The 22927-nt window shown below is 41.7% G+C and overlaps 1 protein-coding gene across 1 annotated transcript in view; it reads left to right on the top strand.

Moving 5' to 3' along the window:
• The window catches only part of SRBD1 (S1 RNA binding domain 1), a 173608-nt gene that overhangs the window by 92856 nt on the left and 57825 nt on the right, over positions 1–22927 (top strand). Inside the window, 1 exon segment of the mRNA XM_033144900.1 lies at positions 4846–4928. Coding sequence (XP_033000791.1) covers positions 4846–4928 — 83 coding nt within the window.

The raw sequence follows: 22927 nt of genomic DNA, 5'->3' as shown, positions 1-22927 counted from the left end.
TATTTGTGGGGCATAGGAATTCGTTCATTATTATTTTTTCCAAAATATAGTCCAACCCCCCACAAGGTCTGAGGGACAGTGCACCGGCCCCCTGATGAAAAAGTTTGCTGACCCCTGATTTAGAGCTTCTTGCCTGTCAACTTCCAGAAAGCTACCTTCACTGTACTCTTTTGAGTGCCTGCTAAAATCACTTTTGTTTAGACAAGCCTACCCAGATACGTATAATGTTTTCATCTGTTTTTAAAAAAGGTAAAGGTAAAGTCCAGTCGCAGACAACTCTAGGGTTGCAGTGCTCATCTTGCTTTATAGGCAGAGGGAGCTGGCGTTTGTCCGCAGACAGTTTTTTCCAGTCCATGTGGCCAGCATGACTAAGCTGCTTCTGGTGCAAGGGAACACCAAAACCAGAGCAGCGCACGAAAACGCTGTTTACCTTCCCGCCACAGCGGTACCTATTTATCTACTTGCACTTTTGGGCGTGCTTTCGAACTGCTAGGTTGGCAAGAGCTGGGACTGAGCAACAGGAGCTCACCCCATCACGGGGATTCGAACCGCCAACCTTCTGATCGGCAAGCCCAAGAGGCTCAGTGGTTTAGACCACAGCGCCACCCATGTCCCTACCATCTGTTTTTTTAGCTTATCATTATTTTGATTATTACTTGATTTTTTTAATAGTTGCTTTTAACAGTTTTTTTTACTGATTTTATTGCTTTATTCTTTTTGTAAAACCACTTTGAGGGGTTTTTGCAAACAAACGGTATATGAATTGCATGAAATACTTACATGCATGCATGCATACAATTTCTAGGGTTGGTTGCTTCCATAAAACGCTTTTCCCCCTGGCCAAGTTTCTGTACCAGTTGACAGGAGCTTCAGCGTCTTGAACTGAGAACCTTTGGTTCTGTGCGCAGCCACCTCGTGCGGTGAGCTATCAGTAGGGATGAGGAAATATTCCAATTTCAGTTTCTCATTTTTCCAAACCTATGTCCATTCCTCCACATTTCCACATCATTGTGCAATATCTTCTTCTTTTTAAGTCTTCGTGAAAATTACCCAGCATTTTGGTGCAAATGTATCCTAATACACACAGTTTGTTTGTAGTTTTCACTAACGTAGGCACACTTTTAACCTAGTATTTTTGTACACATTGCTTGGCTGGAGAACTGGATTGCAAAATTCAGTGAAGTGTGAACTTCAAAGAACGGCCGTGTTTTGGTTTGCATACCTCTTTCGGAATCTGTGCATTAGGTAAGCTCGCCTTTGAGTACAAACCAAATCAAATTTCTCCCTTCATCCCCAGCTATCAGAAATTAATTTTGGAACATTCCAGAATACTGAAAAGTATCACGAACGGGACCCACTCAGTGGCTACATAAACAAGAGCTTGAAAGGCTTGGGAAGGAAAACGCATGCAGCAGATTGTTACTTGCAATACAGAATTGAAATTTGAGACCGCAGGGCCCAAATGCTGACATGGACACTTCCTGGTATAGCATGCGAGGCGTACCAATACACTGCAAACGCCTTCTTGGAGTGACATACTCTCAGGCTTCAGAGTAGCACTATCCACCTAAGTTGGCTGTTCAACCTTGCTGGACAGGAAGGACTACACATGTCTTCCTGTTTAAGGTGTGGCCTTGCTGAAGCAGTGAAGTCTTTCTGCCTCTTGTGTGTTCCTATGCAGTCCTCAACCCTGACTGTGACAGGCAGGGCCAGATTTAGGTTTGATGAGGCCCTCAGGTACAGAAGGTAATGGGGCCCTTTATATGTTCAGCTGTCCACTGCCAACAACAAATTGTCGCTGTTTTTTGTGTTGAATATATGCTATATGCTGATTTATGGACCTAATAGGTATCTAAAGCCATTTGCACATAACAAAATATGTATTTTATCAAAGTAATTGTTGAACTGAAATACAATTAAGAAGAAGTATATTAATTGTTGTTGTTCAGTCATTCAGTCGTGTCCGACTCTTCGTGACCCCATGGACCAGAGCATGCCTATCCTTCACTGTCTCTTGTAGTTTGGCCAAACTCATGTTAGTAGCTTTGAGAACACTGTCCAACCATCTCATCCTCTGTCGTCCCCTTCTCCTTGTGCCCTCCATCTTTCCCAACATCAGGGTCTTTTCTAGGGAGTTTTCTCTTCTCATGAGGTGGCCAAAGTACTAAGCTGTAGCTTCTTTAGCTTATACGTAAATCCGGCACTGGTGACGGGCAGCTATGACAGGTGGAATCTTTTGCTGATGGGTAATTAGGCTTTGGGAGTGATTGAATGGTCCCGTCGCATCAAAAAGGAATTACCCACAATGCCTGTTGGGACAGATGCAAGGCTAGAACAAGGAATTGTCCAGAGATTCAGTTGCCTGTTCCCTCTGTGTGTGAATGCTTTGGACAAAATTGAGCCTTTAATTACTCATAGTACACAGTTTGAGAATTACAGAATGAGCAGTACAGCTCATTCAATGCCCTTTGAAGGGGCTGTAGCTCTGTGGTAGAGCACATGCTTTTCACAGGTTCAAATCCCAGTTATCTCCAGGAAGGGCAGGAATAATACCTCTGTCTGAAACCATGGCGAGTTCTACAGTCAGCGTAGAGAATATTGGACTATACGCACCAGGGGTCTCAGTATAAGGCAGCTTCCTATCTATTAACACAAATTATCGAAACAAAGGCCTGCAACTCCCTGGCTTTGGGATTTCTCCACCCCAAAATGCAATAAACGAAAGGTTTAAAAGTAAAGCTTTTTAAACCCTCCATCGATATTATTAGTGTGGGCTTTGAAAAAGCCAAATGGCTATTGTGATCAAGGTGCAGAGGCAAGCGAAAAATTCATTCTGTCCCCAGAAGACCACTGATCTAGCAGAACAATCCAGCTGGCAGAGGTGGAGGGAGGCCAATTTATGGAGTAACAGTTTTAATCTGTTGGTGACTCTTCAGAGCAGTGGCACACTGGGGGCTGCAAGGGAGGGGGTGGAATCTGAAATCTCCATTGTCAGCAGTGAAATCTTGATCCAGCTCAAAATATGCTTCCACTTTATTGGGCAACTCTGTATGAGCACGTATCTATCAATCTACCTCAATCTATGTTGAGATTCCAGCATTACAGGGTGGTTGGACTGGATAATAATCGGAGGCCCTTCCAACTCTACAATTCCATGATTCTATTATCTATGTTAGTCAACTAAAAGTGTTTAATTGGCTTGGCCACCTGTTAGGTGTTGCAGCTCTAATAATAAAATAAATATTGTTTGTTCTGTGTGGAATTGCAACATATATAGACAGAGAGACCATTTTGAGAAAACATTATTCTCGGGTTACTGTTTGATGAGAAATGAGTTGAGATATTGGTTACAGTGATATCGCAGTATTGTCATTTGAGGACATGTCAAGGAGTGTGTGCATACTTTTGTGTGCTTGAACAAACACTATGGAAATACATCAGTATAAACTCTGCAGGACTAGCAACAACAATGCAATAGGAAGATGGGACCATGTACACAGTGTCAGATACCTAGTTGCAGTTGATGCACAAACTTAGTGAATTTTAGTGCAATGTATGTGACATGGGTGGCGCTGTGGTCTAAACCACATAGCCTAGGGCTTGTTGATCAGAAGGCCGGCTGTTCGAATCCCTGCGACGGGGTGAGCTCCCGTTGTTCGGTCCCAGCTCCTGCCCACCTAGCAGTTTGAAAGCACATCAAAGTGCAAGTAGATAAATAGGTACTGCTCCGGTGGGAAGGTAAATGACGTTTCCGCGCGCTGCTCTGGTTCTCCAGAAGCGGCTTAGTCATGCTGGCCACATGACCCGGAAGCTGTCTGGGGACAAACGCCACCTCCTCGGCCTATAGAGCAAGGTGAGCGCCGCAACCCCACGGACACGACTGGACCTAATGGTCAAGGGTACCTTTACCCATATCTTTATGTCACCGAGGTAACTGATGACTATAGTATAAGAGAGCATATATGACGCATGATAACGTTTATGTTTTTAAACTGTGTACTGAAAACAACCATTTCAACTCAGATGTATACATTTTGCATATGTCTTACTTAATATATGTAGCTAGAATATTTGTAAAATTATAACCTTGGATACTTTCACAGAACAGGGCAGCTACAATTGAAATTCATATTTCTTAAAATGTTCACTTAACAAAATTAATCCGTCCATAGCATCCATTATTTGATTGATTTTACTGAATGAAAAATAGACTTTTGTTTATTTCTTTATTTAAAGATTTATAAACAGCGTCCTAGGAAATATTTCCAAAGTGGTGTACAGCAGACTGAAAAAAATATTAAGTGTTCTTAAAAAAAAAATAGAGAAAAGTGAGCAACTGATTAAGAGGGCCACACATCACAGTAATCTGATATTTTATGTTCTGATTGTCTAAATCACAAAATTACCCAGATTCCCAGCTCAAAATGTGGTGTAAAATAATTTTTGTTAACTATTTATGTAATTTGCCTAAGCTAATTTTATGTTTGCTTCAAAAGTTGGTTAACGGTGTGTTTGTGTTGATATCAGATTCCAGAGGCATGTAGGGTCCTGTTACTTAATCTGTTACTTGCATTTTTTTAAAAGTAGACCCAAAAAATGTTTACATGATGGGATTAGTTTCTAGAGGTGCTTTGATGAAAACGGGCTACATATTTTTACAATAAAATGGCATTTTCTCATGTGAAACACCACCCCACCCTGGTATCCTGTAGCTTTATTTTTTATGTGCCAAAGGAACAGAATGAAAGTTACCAACTATGTTACTTAGTCCTACATTTCACAGGACACCATTCTTATTTATTTATGTATTTTGCTCTTTTTTTCTCTCTCCTCCCCCCCCCCCAGTTTCCATTGCGAGACGAGTACAGGACCCATTAGCTGAGCTAGTGAAAATTGAGCCCAAACACATTGGAGTTGGAATGTACCAGGTAAGGCAGTGCAGATCATTTTAATCTAAGTATAATCCAACCTGATATGAAGGAACACTGAAACAGTGCTTGGTAATTAAGTGTCAACTAGTTATATGTCTGCTTTAAAAGATTTGTGGAATGGTAATAAATATTTATAAGTCCTGGTGCAGGTTTTTTCTTTAAAAATTCCCTGGCTTTAACGATTGCGACTGAGACTTAGCGATGGCTGCAGCCAGATTTATTGTCTATTAAAAACATCAGATCAGGCTGGTAACCTGATCTGCAAAGCCTTCTCTCTTTCACATTGCTACAACAATGGGTTGGTGTGTTGTTGTTTTTTAAGCCCTCTTGGGAAAACGCTGTAAGATATTGATTCTCCACTCAGAGGCTATTGGCCTATATCCTTGTCTATGACATTTCTTCAGCTATTTGATCCGGGAGCCTTTACTCCCCATACCTTTCAAATTAATTAAATATGAAGTGGAAACATTTTAATGATTAAAAAACACATTTGAGCAAATACGTGTGTTAGCATATGGTGGAAATTTCCAGCGTTTTTGAAATTGGCAGTGGTGTAAATAGTAATCTCAGTACGTTTCCGAGCACAATACAAAGTGTTGGTGCTGACCTTTAAAGCCCTAAACGGCCTCGGTCCTGTATACCTGAAGGAGCGTCTCCATCCCCATCGTTCAGCCCGGACACTGAGATCCAGCACCGAGGGCCTTCTGGTGGTTCCCTCACTGCGAGAAGCAAAGTTACAGGGAACCAGGCAGAGGGCCTTCTCGGTAGTGGCACCCGCCCTGTGGAACTCTCTCCCTTCAGGTGTCAAAGAGATAGAAAACTACCAGACATTTAGAGGACATCTGAAGGCAGCCCTGTTTAGGGAAGCTTTTAACGTGTGATATTTTAATGTATTTTAATATCTGTTGGAGGCCTCCCAGAGTGGGTGGGGTACAAATAAATTATTATTATTATTATTATTATTATTATTATTAGGCCATGAACATGTAATCTGTTGCAATGAAAACCAGTTTTCAAAACTGTAAATCTGGTGTGTGTCCCCCTTCATGGGGGGGACACACACACACCATCCAATGTAGTGTGGAAAGTATCATGGGGGTTGCAGGAAGAAACACTGGAAATAGTATTTCCTTCTTTTACAGTAGCGTTAGTGGTCACCTTCGGTGGTTCTAAAGGAGAAGAGCTGCTGTAGCTTTTAGCCACAATACTAAACAACAAAAAATTTATCAACTTGTTTGTAGGTGCTAGGTTACACTACGCCTTCAAAAATGTCCAGACTTCAGGAAGTGAATCTCGTATTTGCTAGATCCTTCTCACCAAGCTGACACTGTTAAGGAGGCAGTTCGTCAAACTTAGAGTTTTCCTAAATATTTGAGTCAGGTGCACTGACAGTTCATTGCATAAAATCTATACACCGCTTGATTGTAAAAGCAGAAAAACAAAACCCTCCAAGCAGTTTACAAAAAGATAAAACAATAATATCAAGGCGGGATCACAATCATACTTCAAAGCATACAAAAGTAAAAATGCTAAAAAAAAAAAATACTATTAATTACCAGATGCTTGGAACCCACATGGCTTCTATTGATGCATGTTCTGATCATTGACGTTTCTCCACAGAGCTAGAAAAAAAGCGAACGTCTCGTGCTTACTGTATCAGAGAGCACAAATAAAAACATTTTGAAAAGGAATTGTGTCCAAGCACATTTTTTGTAAGTGAGTTTAGAAACCAAACATTGGAGGGGAACCTTGGTTGTTGTTGTTGTTTTAAATCTTGGTCTCAATTCATGATCAGAATAATTTGGCAGCATTTCTAGTGAGGGCATATAAATCAAAGGAGTGGAGGGGCCTCACATATGTGATCTGTTGTTTCTGCCACTAGATCAAACATTGGCACGAGCCCCCTTGAGAGCACTGTCTGGTGTTTTAAAGGCTATACAGGCCTGCTGAGGAGACCAGGTACCGAAATTAATACTCCGGCATGGGCAAGATGACAAATGTGTCTTGCCGGTTCCTCCCTGCTCCTCCGGTGACAGCAGAGTAGACAATACCTTTAGGTAGACAAAACCTCTTGTCAGAAGTTTTTAAGTGAAAACATCACCCCAGAAGGTATATAAGATGCATGCTCAGTGATGTAAAGGAATTCTGAATCACCAGAGCATTCAGTGCCACTTAGGGAGACAAATTGTTCAACTTGTGTGTCAAAAGTGTTATTATCCTTCGGCAACAGAACAAGTCTAAGGGGAGCGGATTAAATTTTTGTGACTTTTCTTCCTTTAAGCGTACATAGTTGTTTGTTTTCAGCTGAACAGCTGAAGGAAGAGGAGGAAGAGGAAGAGCTTTTGGATCAAGTCCACCCAGGGGTAAAAGTAAACACACTCGGCTAATAGTTGCTCTGCGATAACAAAGTGCCAGCATTACCCCAGTTCAATGAAGGGCTGAGACTTCTGTGATCTAGCCCAGGATTTCTTATGTTACAGAGGCCCTTATGTTTCTTTAGAGCAGAACAGAGTAGCCCTGTACTGGATCCTTTGCCACAAATTTAACATTAGTAAAAAAAAAAAATCTGCACCATTTTGAAGTTGCAGATTTTATTGACCAGCCATATTTGCAAACACAGCTTTTTTAAAAAAACCATTTCAGTAATAAATTCCTCCTTGTTCTGCACTCTGAAATCTTCTCTCCTTAACACATTTGGGAAATTAACATCCTTTAAGCATATGAGAGATAATGTGTATAGTTTTTCAAGCCCCCAGAAGGGAAGCATACTTGGTTCCAGATGTAACTGCAGCATTTTGTGTCAAATAAAATCTGCGAATAATGCTTTTATATGTAGACTCCTTAAGGGAAAACAGTTGAACTAATTTCTCCCCCTAGTTTCCATGTATTGCTCCAGGGTCCTGATCAAAGAAGGATTTTATAAAGTATAATTGGAATACCTAATGTGAAGTTTAAATACAATGCGGCTAATGCCATGCCTTCTCCTCTTGCCCTCGTTCTGGCCTTCTCCTCTTCCCTTGGTGGTTTAATGTGTAGCGGGTTTCTCCTCCACCCCCTTTCCTCTTTCCAAACATTTTGTTCTGGGGCCTTTTCCATTCCAAAACGAAACTGGATATTTTACAGTCAAGCCTTTTGGTATCTTAAAAAAAAAAAAAATCAAGATTGACAGAAAGGGGCTAGAGACCATTTTCTTAAAATAACCTATTGGAAGTTGAGGGAACACTGTTTCATGAAGGGTCGCTTCCCCTTTAATTGACAGTGGGAGATTTCCTTTAATAATCTCAAGTGTCCTGTCGGTATTGCTGTCATATGAATCTAGGCTGGGTTTTAAAGTTTTTGCACCTAATTCTTTCGACATTTAGTGCCATGAATAGGCCCATTAAATTGTAGCAGGGTCTTCTCAGTTGGATCCCATTGGGAAGCCAACAGTTCTTCACTGCTGGCAACCAGAGTGGATGTTTTTCTATCTGCTCTCGGTATGCAGTTTTTAAGCTTGGGCCAAGCCCAATGACCAGTATGTATGCAGTCAGGCTTTGTTGAAAGGGAATACAGCCGTACCTCATGTTGTGTTCGCTGCGGGTTACAAACCCGGAAGGGTTTACTTCTGGGTTTCGCCACGCATTCTGCACAGGTCGCCGCTCTGGTTACGTATTTTTCGGGGTGGGAACGGCACCCCGGAATGGATCAGGTACGTAACCAGATCCCTCTCGTGATACGTTGTGGGATTGACTGCATCACTCATGGTTAAGTGAATTGCACTTTAGCAGCTGTTCAAAAAGTTTCTATCACGCAAGTCATGACCCTCTTAAGCAAGCTTCCTCAAACTCGGCCTTCCAGATGTTTTGAGACTACAGTTCCCATCATCCCTGACCACTGGTCCTGCTAGCTAGGGATCATGGGAGTTGTAGGCCAAAAACATATGGAGGGCTGAGGTTGAGGAGGCCTGCTCTTAAGAATGCACACTGCTGTAAGGAACTTATGGGACAACAGAATGAGAAGCCTATCTCAGAAGACACTTCTATATTTTTTACTTATGTGGGCTTTGGGTTCTCCTGCCTTTGGAATGAGACAGGTGGTTTCTGAAGAGAGGGCCTTTTCTGTGTTGGCAACCTGGCTTTGAAACGCCTTGACTAGGAAAGTTTCCATTGATAGAAAACGGAAACTTCTGAACACCCACAATTTTTAATTATGGAGAGGACATATGTTTATTACATGATATCAGTTTCAATGGGTTTCCACTGAATTTCACTTCAAATGTTTTCCACTTCGGTAAGTACGAATCTGAGATAAGATGTGGATCTTTCAAAAACTAAAAGCACAGCTTTCCACGTTTGAGGAAGTTTTAACGAACACACTTTTCACACAAAATAATCACATTGTCAAAATGTTAGTATCAGTGAATAGGAATATATTAGGAGGTTATGAATTTTCCAACCTTTAGAGATTTCCATACAATATGGCAGCTTTTCAAGGTCCCATATACTAAAAATCTCGTTCTTTAAGGATCGAATGGAGATGTGTATGTTTACTCCGCATACACAAACCTATAGATATAATAGATTCTCACTGTCTTTCATCTTTACAACTTACTGCTGTTTTACACTTGAATGCAAAGATGAACATAGATTCAGTGTGTTTACTTCAGTAGTCCTGGATTGTGTGTGTGTGTAACTGATAGAAACTATGCATATAGATGTGTTTTTCCACTTAGTGCTTAGAAATGTATATATGAATAGGACTGCAGGGTATTTCAGGTACAATAGAAGGCTGGTGTCTTGAGACAGTTGCTTGCAAAAAGTGATTTTGAGGGATGATGTGCCGCTGAGTGATTTTTAAACCTCTGAGGTGTGATTATGTCATAACAACTATAACTTCTGGACTTGCTTTATTACTTTTATTAAAACAAATATGTATGAAGGGACTTTGTATTCTTTTCGTGTGTGTGATGAGGGAAATGAGGTGGTTAATTTATGAGGTGAACAGAATTTCCAGAGAGCAGAGTGCCATTTGCTTAGATGTGCTTAAACCACACATTTTGCAGGGAAACAATTGTTCAGTGGTCTGATTTGTGGGGTTTTGCTGTCAACGTTAAACTGTGAAGTTCCCCCCTTCCAAACAGCTATTTTACATTTTTGCCCCTTTGTCCCAAAGTAATTGGTCTTCTGTCTTTTAACGAACTGGCATTATATCAAATCATAATATTAGAAGGGGCCTTGGTGGTCACCCAGTCTTAACACCCTCCTCAGTTTAGGATGCAACTCCAGCATCTATGAAATGATCATCAAGCTACTGCTTAATTTAGGTTTCCTCAACCTCGGCCCTCCAGATGTTTTGAGACTACAATTCCCATCATCCCTGACCACTGGTCCTGCTAGCTAGGGGTCATGGGAGTTGTAGGCCAAAAACACCTGGAGGGCCGAGGCTGAGGAAGCCTGGCTTACGTACTTCAGTGAATATATGATGAAGGTTATTTACAAGGTTTGTGTATTTTGGTTATTTCTTAATCAGTCCACTTGTCCGTACATTGAATACAATACACGTTGTTACATGAACATTTTGAGAACATTTATAATCGTAACTGGAATCACTAGTGAATACTAAAAAAAAAAAAAAAAAAAAAATGTAGGAAAAAGCAGGATCCCAAATACCTACTTAGACTCAACTAAAGCAATGGGCAAATACGGTCTATGTCACTTTTGATTGTGTTTACCCATAACTCTATTCTGTTTCCACATTAATCCACAGTTGTTGTTTTTTTAAAGTTTGCTTAGAATACAGATTTAGGGTGCAATGCTTTGGTCTTCGGGAGGATGTACCAGGGGCAGTAGAGCAGATCAGAACTACCCCTCTGGTGTCAAGGGACAGAGTTCTGAATTTGGAAAGGTTGATCTGATGTCAGTCATCCTCCTTGTCCAGAGATGACAGTGCTCCAAATTAGCACAGAGTCTCCTGTTCCATTTACACAATGATTTACCCTTGTGCAACAGAACTTATCTCCCTCCTCCTCTCATATGTCTCTTAAATCTTTTATTGGGGTTTCCCCAACCACCCAGAGCATTTGGGGGGGGGTATTCACAGGGGGAGGATGGGGGGGGAGAATTCCATTGCACAAACTCAAATCCTTATGCTAATGGAATTAGGGCATCAGGTAACCACCCTCGGAGACTCCCTTTGTGATGGCGACGGTTCCTTTGACAACCTGGACCAGCGAATGTTGGCATTCTGATGTTGGTAGGGCAAAAAAGGGGACATCCCAGATGGCAGGTTGGATCCAAAGGTGTCCCTGACATTCCACTAAATGGGGGGGGGGAATAGACACACTTCTGAACATGTCTATAAGTCTCTCCATCCCATTGTTTCTAGTGAGACAGAAAATAAAACATAAGGTTTTTTTTAAGGTTTCTTAAGGACAGAAGCTAAGAGAAGAACACAAAGCAAGGCATTGGATTTCACGTTAATATTTCCTATCCATGTTAGGATTGTGATGCTAAAAACAATGTTCTGCCTCCCTGATTAGAGGTGGTGTACTTCTGAATACCACTTGCTGGAAACCACAGTAAACCCATTGCGCTCAGGTAGGTACTTCTTGCAGGCTTCCCATAAGTATTAGGCTGGTCTCTGTGAGAACAGGATGCTTAACTAGAGGGACCTAGAGGGACAGCAGGGCTCTCTGCACATTCTTAAGATAGAATTTGCTACTTTAGCTGCGAGCATCTCTTGCATCCATGCACCAAATGTCAGCCAGTGTGGTGTAGTGGTTAAGAGCGGTAGACTCGTAATCTGGTGAACTGGGTTCGCGTCTCCGCTCCTCCACATGCAGCTGCTGGGTGACCTTGGGCTAGTCACACTTCTCTGAAGTCTCTCAGCCCCACTCACCTCACAGAGTGTTTGTTGTGGGGGAGGTAGGGAAAGGAGATAGTTAGCCGCTTTGAGACTCCTTTGGGTAGTGATAAAGCAGGATATCAAATCCAAACTCTTCTTCTTCTTCTTCTTCTTCTTCTTCTTCTTCTTCTTCTTCTTCTTCTTCTTCTTCTTCTCTTCCTCCTCCTCCTCCTCCTCCAGTAATCTGCTTCATGCCTTCTTATACACTGCTGGGCTATACAAACTAGATGAGCCTTTGGCCTGGTCCAGCATGACTCTCTTATGTTCCTGTGCATTCAAATAGCCGAGAATCTGGTTTCAACATTCAAATAAGTGTGAAATCTGGTAGACTGTTAGGTTCTGATACATGCATCAGTCCAACATTACATATGGGAATTAGATTATATGTAGGAATTTTGAAAGTTATAATTTGTCAAGCACCCCTCCCTACTCATATAAAAGGGCTTGTCTTGTGCTTTTGTTGTTGTTCAGTCGTGTCCGACTCTTCGTGACCCCATGGACCAGAGCATGCCAGGCATCTTTCACTGCCTCCCGCAGTTTGGCCAAACGCATGCCAGTCGCTTCGAGAACACTGTCCAACCATCTTGTCCTCTGTCATCTCCTTCTCCTTGTGCCCTCCATCTTTCCCAACATCAGGGTCTTTTCCAGGGATTCTTCTCTTCTCATGAGGTGGCCAAAGTATTGGAGCCTCAGCTTCAGGATCAGTCCTTCCAGTGAGCACTCAGGGCTGATTTCCTTGAGAATGGATAGGTTTGATCTTCTTGTAGTCCATGGGGCTCTCAAGAGTCTCCTCCAGCACCATAATTCAAAAGCATCAATTCTTCAGCGATCAGTCTTCTTAATGGTCCAGCTCTCACTTCCATACATTACTACTGGGAAAACCATAGCTTTAACTATACGGACCTTTGTCAGCAAGGTGATGTCTCTGCTTTTTAAGATGCTTTCTAGGTTTGTCATTGCTTTCCTCCCAAGAAGCAGGCGTCTTTTAATTTTGTGACTGCTGTCACCATCTGCAGTGATCATGGAGCCCAAGAAAGTAAAATCTCTCACTGCCTTGTGCTTAGCTTGGTACAATTTTTTTTACTGTATTTTTTTCAACAGCTGACCCCCAAGTCATATCAAAATCTGTTTCTTTCCTTTCATTCAACAGTGTAACACTTGTTGCTTTTCTCTCTCTTTATAACTGGTTGTAAAAAAATTGTTGTAGTGCCTATTTTTCTACGATTTACAATTCTTTTTAAAGAAAATATTCTAGAAGCAGAAAATTAACTCTGAGGCCCATTGGGCTCCTGGAACTAGCTGAACAATTATTTTGATGCTGGCTGAGGTTCTGAAAATCCTTGAAACTTTTGCGGAGCTGTATAATTTAGCATGAAAAAGTTACCAAGATTATTTTTAAAACTTCTCTAATTTTTTTGTTTCTCTACTGTTCCCAATTTTAATCAATATTACACTTCAACCTGTGACTTTAGCAACATAGTCATGTAGTCAATATTTTTTTAAAAAAGGATTATGTTCTTCTCTTCTGTTTTCTATAACAGATATGTATATAAAGCATGCATTTTTGGTTGTGTTTTACAATTTCATACTTTCTAGATTTTATCCGTCTAACAACTTTTTTGCAACTAGTCTCCCCCTCCAAACAACACTCTTGTTATAGAAACTAATATCTTGTTTTATTATACAGTGATTATTATCTTTGACCTTTATTTTTGGATCACCAACAAAAATATACACTTTTTTCTATGTCAGTCATTGTCTAAAATTTCATCTTTGTTCTGCTTTCCATTACATGCCATGAATTATATGAAATTAAATTAATCGCTACTCTAAACAAAAATTAAATGTGCCGTAATCCAGAGTTACGTTGTTTGCTTTTACAACTGTAAGTCATAAGTAATTAATTTTCCTTGGAAAATTAATTCACTTACCATTCCCAGTAGCATCATATGTTGACACAGGATTATAGATAGTTTAATGTTTTTCTTCAGCAAGTTGGCCTCAACTTTGGAAGACCTTAAATCAAAACAAATTCAAATTTACTCAACTGCATACATTCAGGGTTATTTAAGATGAATGTTGTCTTTATTGCTGTCATCCAGATGATGATTCTAAAACTGCATTCAAACTTGCAAAATCATATGCCTGCGGACAGTTTGCCAATTTCTTCTTTTTGTTTTGTTTCACATTTCCTCCAATGTTAAGTTCAACCAAGGTTGACCACTACAAGACTAAACAAGGAAACTCACCAAAACTTCAGCCTCAGGATTTTTGAGAAGTGTGATAAAAACTTAAAAGTTTGGCTTATTTTGGAGGGGATTTGTGTTAAGCTGGCAGAGGTATGTCCATTTTTTATTATATGTTGGACCCAAAGGCTTCCTTCCTTTCATAAAAAGATCTTCCTGTGTTGAAAGAAGATGCCTTCTGTTGGAAGAAGGTAACCCCCGAATCTAACCCATTGCCTTGTGTTTTTCATTGGTTCCCACCCCCCATGTGCTGCCATTCTAATACCGTGGGTTATAAAAGTAAATTGAGCAAGTAATTCTGGAAAAGAGACTTTTAAATGAATAAATAAATAAATTCAAATAAATGAATGATTTAAATCAGGCATAGGCAAACCTGGCCCTCCAGATGTTTTGGGACTACAACTCCCATCATCCCTAGCTAACAGAACCAGTGGTCAGGGATAATGGGAGTTGTAGTCCCAAAACCTCCGGAGGGCTGAGTTTGCCTATGCCTGATTTAAATCATTCCAACAATGAATGTCTGACTCCAGTAAGAACTATTTCAGAGCACAAGGGGAACAGCTTGCATATACTTACCATACAACACGATCTCTATACAAATGTACATGATGGACCTTAGGCCTTCTGCTAACTAGTAGTTTTTTTCTTTGGTATCACATTAATTTGACAATGAGATTCCAGGCTGCATACAACAAAGTAAAAAAAATTCATTCTAGTAGCATCTTAGAGACCAACTAAGTTTGTTATTGGTATGAGCTTTCATGTACATGCACACTTCTTCAGATACGGCAGACCAACATGGCTAACTACCTGTAACTACAACAAAGTAGTTCTGATAGCACAGAATAATTGCTGTTTGTGCAGTGGGACTTCACATTTCTTCCCTTGTGCCCCTGCACACGCGCGCGCGCACACACACACACACACACACACACAATCATGTGGTCGTCATGTAATCATCTTTAGCTGTGATTCCTGCATTGCAGGGGGTTGAACTAGATGTCCCTTGGGATCTCTTCCAGCTCAACAATTCTATGATTCTATGTTGTGGATCACATGAGCAAAAGTTTCCCATCCCATGGATTAACAGAAAAGCCAGAAAGATGCAGCTGATAATAACATGCTGAAAATCAATTTATTGTCCAAATGACAAATGCAGCAGGCTTTGACAATATGCCAACAAATAATTAGGATAAAACAGAGCTAAATGGAACTCTAAATATGATTCTCTTGAAAGGATTTAGCATCATGACAATAAAACCAGATTGTGTCATAATATGCTATTGCACTGATCAAACACCACTTCATGATTGGACTGAATTTGGTTGAATACAACTTTAGGCTCAATGCAGACATCTTGTTTTCAGTTTGGTTTGCAGATATGGAATGTGCTATGGGCTCATTCCTCCTCTAACCATACTTGCCCTGTATATATGACTCAGAGTTATTCAATCAGAATTGCCTCCAAATCATGATTTGAAAATATGATTCAGTTGCATTTGCAAACTATAGTTTGGAGCAATCCTGATTAAGAACATAAGTGTCCTGGCAAGAATACACAGAGGAGTTATTGCGTGTCCAGACCCCGCAACCACCCCCTCGGAGATGAAAAAACACACGTGGACATGGAATATATGGATAATTCCAGTTACAGGTGGGTAGCCGATCACCCATTCCCACCACCCTTCTGAGTAATACCCCTCCCCACTACCCCACTATATTTAAGGATCTGGTGACTTCTGTTTCAGTGTATCTGAAGAAGTGTGCATGCACACGAAAGCTCATACCAAGAACAAACTCAGTTGGTCTCTAAGGTGCTACTGGAAAGAATTTCCTATTTTGTTTCGACTATGGCAGACCAACACGGCTACCAGCCGATCACCTATTCCCACCACCCTTCTGAGTAATACCCCTCCCCACTCCCCCACTATATTTAAGGATCTGGTGACTTCTGTTTCAGTGTATCTGAAGAAGTGTGCATGCACACGAAAGCTCATACCAAGAACAAACTCAGTTGGTCTCTAAGGTGCTACTGGAAAGAATTTCCTATTTTGTTTCGTATATGGATAATGTTATTGGGCAAATTTTGGCCACAACTTTATTAGTTACTGAATGTGAGCAGTTACAGGTAGGTAGCCGTGTTGGTCTGGTCTCTAAGGTCTCTAAGGTGCTACTGGAAGAATGTGAGCAGTAATTGGCTTAGGCATTGGATAGACCAGACTATATCTGACTCCTGCCTGCTGTGCAGGAATCCAATAAGGGTAAACCACTGGTAAGGGGAGCCCTGTTGATGCAGACCAACTCGAGCTCCCCCTGGGTTCCTGAAGGGGTCGTGGCATGGCCCTAGTCCTGCCCCGGGCTTCGGACAAGATCCACACACCCGGATTCCTTTAACGGAATACCCTTAAGTTTGGAGGGGCAGGCGATGGCCGGGCATCTCCTCCCCCCATCATAAGGTCACCCAATGCGAAAACCAAATTTCTAAGCCAATCTGCCAAGTGGAAAAAATGCCTACCAGGCCCCTGACCCAAGACAGGCGACCAACCGAAGTCCAAAGCAAGGCCAGATAAGAACCTAAAAGTAGGGAGGCAAGGTGGGAGATTGAGAGAGAGAGCCGAAAAGGGAGCCTCCTGGCTCACGTCTCGGCTTAAATGAGTCCTGGCCACGCCCCCACAGCCAGCCGATTGGCCGGCTGCCATGACATAGCCAGGATCCCCCAGGCAACGCAGGACAACGTCCCCCGTGCCCAGGAGAGAGTGGGTGGTCGTGCGGCCCACCGCAACCCCGCCCCATGGGTAAGTGGAGCAGCTTACCAGAAAGATATGGAGGTCTCATACACCCCAGGTAGAGCCAGACATCCTGGAGAGTGAAGTCAAGTGGGCCTTAGAAAGCACTGCTAATAACAAGGCCAGTGGAAGTGATAATATTCCAGCTGAACTATTTAAAATTTTAAAAGATGGTGCTGTTAAGGTGCTACACTCAATATGCCAGCAAGTTTGGAAAACTCAGCAGTGGCCAATCCCAAAGAAGGGCAGTGCCAAAGAATGCTCCAACTACCACACAATTGCGCTCATTTCACACGCTAGCAAGGTTATGCTTAAAATTCTACAAGGCAGGCTTAAGCAGTATGTGGACCGAGAACTCCCAGAAGTGAAAGCTGGATATTGAAGGGGCAGAGGAACCAGAGACCAAATTGCAAACGTGATTATGGAGAAAGCTAGAGAGTTTCAGAAAAACATCTACTTCTGTTTCATTGACTACGCAAAAGCATTTGACTGTGTCGACCACAGCAAACTATGGCAAGTGCTTAAAGAAATGGGAGTGCCTGATAACCTCATCTGTCTCCTTAGAAATCTCTATGTAGGGCAAGAAGCTACAGTTAGAACTGGATATGGAATAACTGATAGTTTCAAAATTGGGAAAGGAGTACGACAAGGCTGTATATTGTCTCCCTGCTTATTTAACTTACTGGTATATGCAGAATTCATCATGTGAAAGGCTGGACTGGATGAATCCCAAAACGGAATTAAGATTGCCAGAAGAAATATCAACAACCTCAGATATGCTGATGACACAACCTTGATGGCAGAAAGTGAGGAGGAATTAAAGAACCTTTTAATGAGGATGAAAGAGGAGAGCACAAAATATGTTCTGAAGCTCAACATCAAAGAAACTAAGATCATGGCCACTGGTCCCATCACCTCCTGGCAAATAGAAGGGGAAGAAATGGAGACAGTGAGAGATTTTACTTTTCTTGGTTCCATGATCACTGCAGATGGTGACAACAGTCACAAAATTAGAAGACACCTGCTTCTTGGGAGAAAAGCAGTGACAAACCTAGACAGCATCTTAAAAAGCAGAGACATCACCTTGCCGACAAAGGTCCGTATGGTTAAAGCTGTGGTTTTCCCAGTAGTGATGTATGGAAGTGCGAGCTGGACCATAAAGAAGACTGATCGCTGAAGAATTGATGCTTTTGAATTATGGTGCTGCAGGAGACTCTTGAGAGTCCCATGGACTGCAAGAAGCTCAAACCTATCCATTCTGAAGGAAATCATCCCTGAGTGTTTACTGGAAGGACAGATCCTGAAGTTGAGGCTCCAATACTTTGGCCACCTCATGAGAAGAGAAGACTCCCTGGAAAAGACCCGGATGTTGGGAAAGATGGAGGGCACAAGGAGAAGGGGACGACTGAGGATGAGATGGTTGGACAGTGTTCTCGGGGCTACCAACATGAGTCTGACCAAACTGCAGGAGGCAGTGGAAGACAGGAGTGCCTGGCGTGCTCTGGTCCATGGGGTCACGAAGAGTCGGACATGACTAAACAACAACAACAAAATATTAAGACCTATATTAAATATACACCCTGAGGCCATAATATTTTTTTTAAAGAAAAAGCCAAGCTTTATGATGCTACTGTTTTGTTAAAGCTCTCCTCCCAGTTTATTGAATCTTGATTGCCGGTGTATGGATTTTGTGCCTTAACAGTAAAATTTTATACTGGAATGAAATTGGATTTTTTTTTTTTTTGCCTCCGCCCCAAATGAATAAATAGCAAGACCTTGATTAGTAACCCCCTGCATTCATGCAAAACGCAACCACCAGTTCACAAAGGCACATTTATAACTTAAGTCTTGGCTTGTTTGAACTGTAACACTGCCGCCACTGGAGTTTCACCTCGGAGACTTAAATAAATATAAATAAACTAAAGTAATAAACACTATATGTTTTATGGAGCTGTGTGAACCTGAAAAAGATTTCTCCAGGCTAACAACCTCTTGGCAAACTCAAAGAAAAAGAAAGAAAGAAAAATAATTTGATTCACTTGCATTTTGAGGTCCCAGGCAACCAGCTAGCATGAATGGTCAAAATAAAGGCCTTGCATTACTTTTTGTAATGTTCTGAGCATATAGAAATACATGGTGTTCGCCTGGCAGCACTGTTACAGTATAATTCTTTTTTATTTAATAAACGTGACTTGCACCTTAAGATTATATCCCTGTTCTTCTAATTTTTTTCATAAACTTCTTAATAATTTTCATAACAATACTTTTGATAATAGGTAATGATGATGATGATAAATGATAATAATAATGCCTGGCATTTATATAGCGCTTCCAATTGTTCAAAGTATTTCACACTCATTTTTCTGGTTGTAAACCTTACAGAAATCCTTGGAGTCACAAGATGGCTAACCATTGGCCCTCCAGATGTTGCTGGACTACAATTCCCATCATCCCTATCCATTGGCCACACTTGCTGAGGCTGGTTGGAGTCCAACAATGCCTATCGGAGGACCACAGGCTATTGCAGATCATGGAGGGACTGTCGAGTCTGAGAGAGAGAGAGAGAGAGAGAGAGAGAGAGAGAGAGAGACACTAGATTACCTATGGCAGTGATGGCCAAACTTGGCCCTCCAGCTGTTTTGGGACTACAATTCCCATCATCCCTGACCACTGGTCCTGTTAGCTAGGAATGATGGGAGTTGTAGTCCCAAAACAGCTGGAGGGCCAGGTTTGGCCATCACTGACCTATGGGCACTTAGGCTACAGTTCTATACATCGAATCATAGAAATGTAGCATTGGAAGGGACCCTGAGGGTAATCTAGTCCAATCCCCTTCAGTGTAGGAACAATCAGCTGTCCCATACAGGGATTGAATTTGCAAACTTGGCATTATCAGCACCATGCTCAACCAGCTGAGCTATCCAGACTGACAGATCTACTCAGAAGTGACTGTATTGATGGGGCTTACTCCCAGGTTAAGTTAAATGGGATTTACACCCAGGTAAGTATATTCATGGCAGAGGCAAGATTTGAACCAGGGAAATTTCTGAGCCACAGCTTCATATGTCAGCTGTGCTCGAAACTCCCGTTGTTCTAGGCGCATTTTGTGACAGGGAATTTCATTAGCGCGAGAGGTTTCTGAGTTCTGGGCACAGTACTGTGCCTAAGATTTCAGAGTAAAACTGCAGAGTGGAAGGAAAGGAGGACCTTTTTCTGCTTCTCCACTTCCAGCTACTCTCTGAAGACTGGAGAAGAGACTACTCTCTGAAGACTGGAGAAGAGATCCTCTTAAGAGTATTAGGGGGTGTGTGTGTGTGAAGGACTAGACTGTGTGAAAAATAAACATAATATTTTAACTGCAGTGTGTTCATTTTCAGCTTTGTATTCTTGTTATGAAAATGCATGCCTAGACTTTCCATTGTTGCACCCATAACCTAGGGTTAAGGTGCCATTTACCTCCTAGCGTTCATACCACAGTTTCTAACACTGCTCTGTGTCTCTCTTTGTGAACAGGGTTTCTTTTTTCTTTTCAGCTATTATGTTCAACAGTAAACTGAAACTCATAGTTCTTCCACATATTTTTAAATAGGATTTTGTGCATTTATTTATTTATTTGGTTATTCCAAACAAGTAGAAAAAAAGAGAGAGGGAAGCATTACAATAGATAAAAATCGGGGTTTTTATGGAACGACACAGATTTGCAAACCAAAATGCATTTTGGACTGCAAGGCAGTGATTTGGCAATCACTTCTGAAATAAACAATGGGGCTGTAAACTCCCGATAGAAGGAAAACTCAGAAGAAAAATGAACAAATAGCGTACAGTGTCCATTAATGTAAACGTTTGCCTCTGCATGGGCCACCAAGAAGTCTGCAGTGATTGACAGCCATCCTGGTTGGGTATTCCCCTCCCGCCCTTTTCTGCGGCAGCACTGAAGTCAGTCAAAGTATATAGACAAAGCTAAGTGAATACCAGTTTCCCCAGTACAGGGGCTATTTTTTTAGGAAGTCTAACTGAAACCAGATGTTTAGCCTAGACTTAGAGTTCCTTGCTGCCAAGCATCTCATCAGAGGTCAGAGTTCTGGGCTCAGGGCTCTGCTAGAATTCTTTCACAAATTGCTATTCGGTGAGGTTTTAATCCTAATGGAAAGAATAATGTGCTTGTAAAATCTGCAGTTATTACAAACACAGTATACATATTGTGGACTTCAAATGACTACATATTTCATTCCCATAAACAGGGAATGCAGATGAATGCCGTGTGTAATAGCTTTAGACATCCAAACTTAAACCGAGTAGAGAGTTTATACTACTGTTAACCATTTGCATTCTTAACACCCCTGTAAATGGAATAGTAATCTTGGCTTATGGCTGCTAACTCCCAACATTTTAAGAAAGGGAAGGGGGAGGAAGTAAGAGTGCCTTTCAATGTTATTTCTTGTGAGAAGCATATATAATAAATATTTGTTTACAAAAAAGAATGCATTTATAGTAATCAGATAGGCAGCTTTCCATAGAGAAAGTGCTTGCCAGTCTGCAGTTTTTTATTATGTTATGTTTGCACAGTTACGTTGAACTCTTAATTTAACCAACACAGTGGTACCTCGGGTTAAGAACTTGATTCATTCTGGAGGTCCGTTCTTCACCTGAAACTATTCTTAACCTGAGGTACCACTTTAGCTAATGGGGCCTCCAGCTGTTGCTGCGCCGCCCCAGCACAATTTCTGTTCTCATCTTGAAGCAAAGTTCTTGACCCGAGATACTATTTCTGGGTTAGCGGAGTCTGTAACCTGAAGCATCTGTAACCTGAGGTGCCACTGTACAGACAAGTGCTTGGGTTCCATCACATGCAAATTAGTAGCCTTTAAAAGCAAAGCAAAGCCAAGCAAAACATAACAACAGGTGATAGTTACAAAAGTAACTGCAGAAAATTTTGTGTGTAAGCCAGTAGTTGTGTACATATTATTATCGGGGGTAGGAAAACCTTGGATTCCACATGTTGTTAGACTGCAACTCCCATGAGTGTTGGCTTAGACATGGGAAATCCAGTAGAAATTGCAAAACAAGTTAGCAAAATAAGTAACATAATTTGACAGAATGCTAATCATCAACATTTACAAATTCGGGGGTATACTTCAGTACAAAATATTGCAGTTTTTTATATTTATATATACAATGTACCCAAAGCCTTGGATATTTGAACTTCTATGCAGGGATGCCATCATGCTTGAATGGGTTGTGGCATAGTGCTGCTACCAGGTCCCTGGCATCTGCTACCACTTGGGGCCCCCTGGTGACACTGTAGCTTCCCGTCACTCATCTGCTGCCCTTGGATGCGTCAGTGCCAGTACTTTAGATGGCATCTTGATGTCTCTTCTGTCATCTTTCTTGCTGTTCCGTCAGCCATGTTCTGTCTTGCTTGTCTAGCCTAGGATATGGCAAATCCAAGGCCCCAAACCATAATGCTGTGTGCATTTGGGGCCAGCTAGTGATGTATGGAAGTGAGAGCTGGACCATAAAGAAGGCTGATTGCCGAAGAATTGATGCTTTTGACTTATGGTGCTGGAGGAGACTCTTGAGAGTCCCATGGACTGCAAGAAGATCAAACCTATCCATTCTGAAGGAAATCAGCCCTGAGTGCTCACTGGAAGGACTGATCCTGAAGCTGAGGCTCCAGTACTTTGGCCACCTCATGAGAAGAGAAGACTCCCTGGAAAAGACCCTGATGTTGGGAAAGATGGAGGGCACAAGGAGAAGGGGACGACAAAGGATGAGATGGTTGGACAGTATTCTCGAAGCTACTAACATGAGTTTGGCCAAACTGCGGGAGGCAGTGAAGGATAGGCGTGCCTGGCGTGCTCTGGTCCATGGTGTAACGAAGAGTCGGATACGACTAAATGACTAAACAACAACAACAACCTTGAACCCTGTGCCCTGAGGCAGCCTCCTCCAACCTGGTGTCTTCCATGTTGACTGGAGGATGGTGAGAATTGTGACCCAAAACATCTGGATGGCTCCATGTCAGCAAAGACTGGTTTGAGGGAAAGAAGTTACAGTCATACCCCGGGTTGCTGAAGTTTGA

Source organism: Lacerta agilis, chromosome 3, assembly GCF_009819535.1.
Source record: "Lacerta agilis isolate rLacAgi1 chromosome 3, rLacAgi1.pri, whole genome shotgun sequence".
Taxonomy (NCBI): Eukaryota; Metazoa; Chordata; class Lepidosauria; order Squamata; family Lacertidae; genus Lacerta; species Lacerta agilis.
Note: the sequence above shows the minus strand (reverse complement) of the source record. Positions and strands in the feature narration are given on the sequence as shown.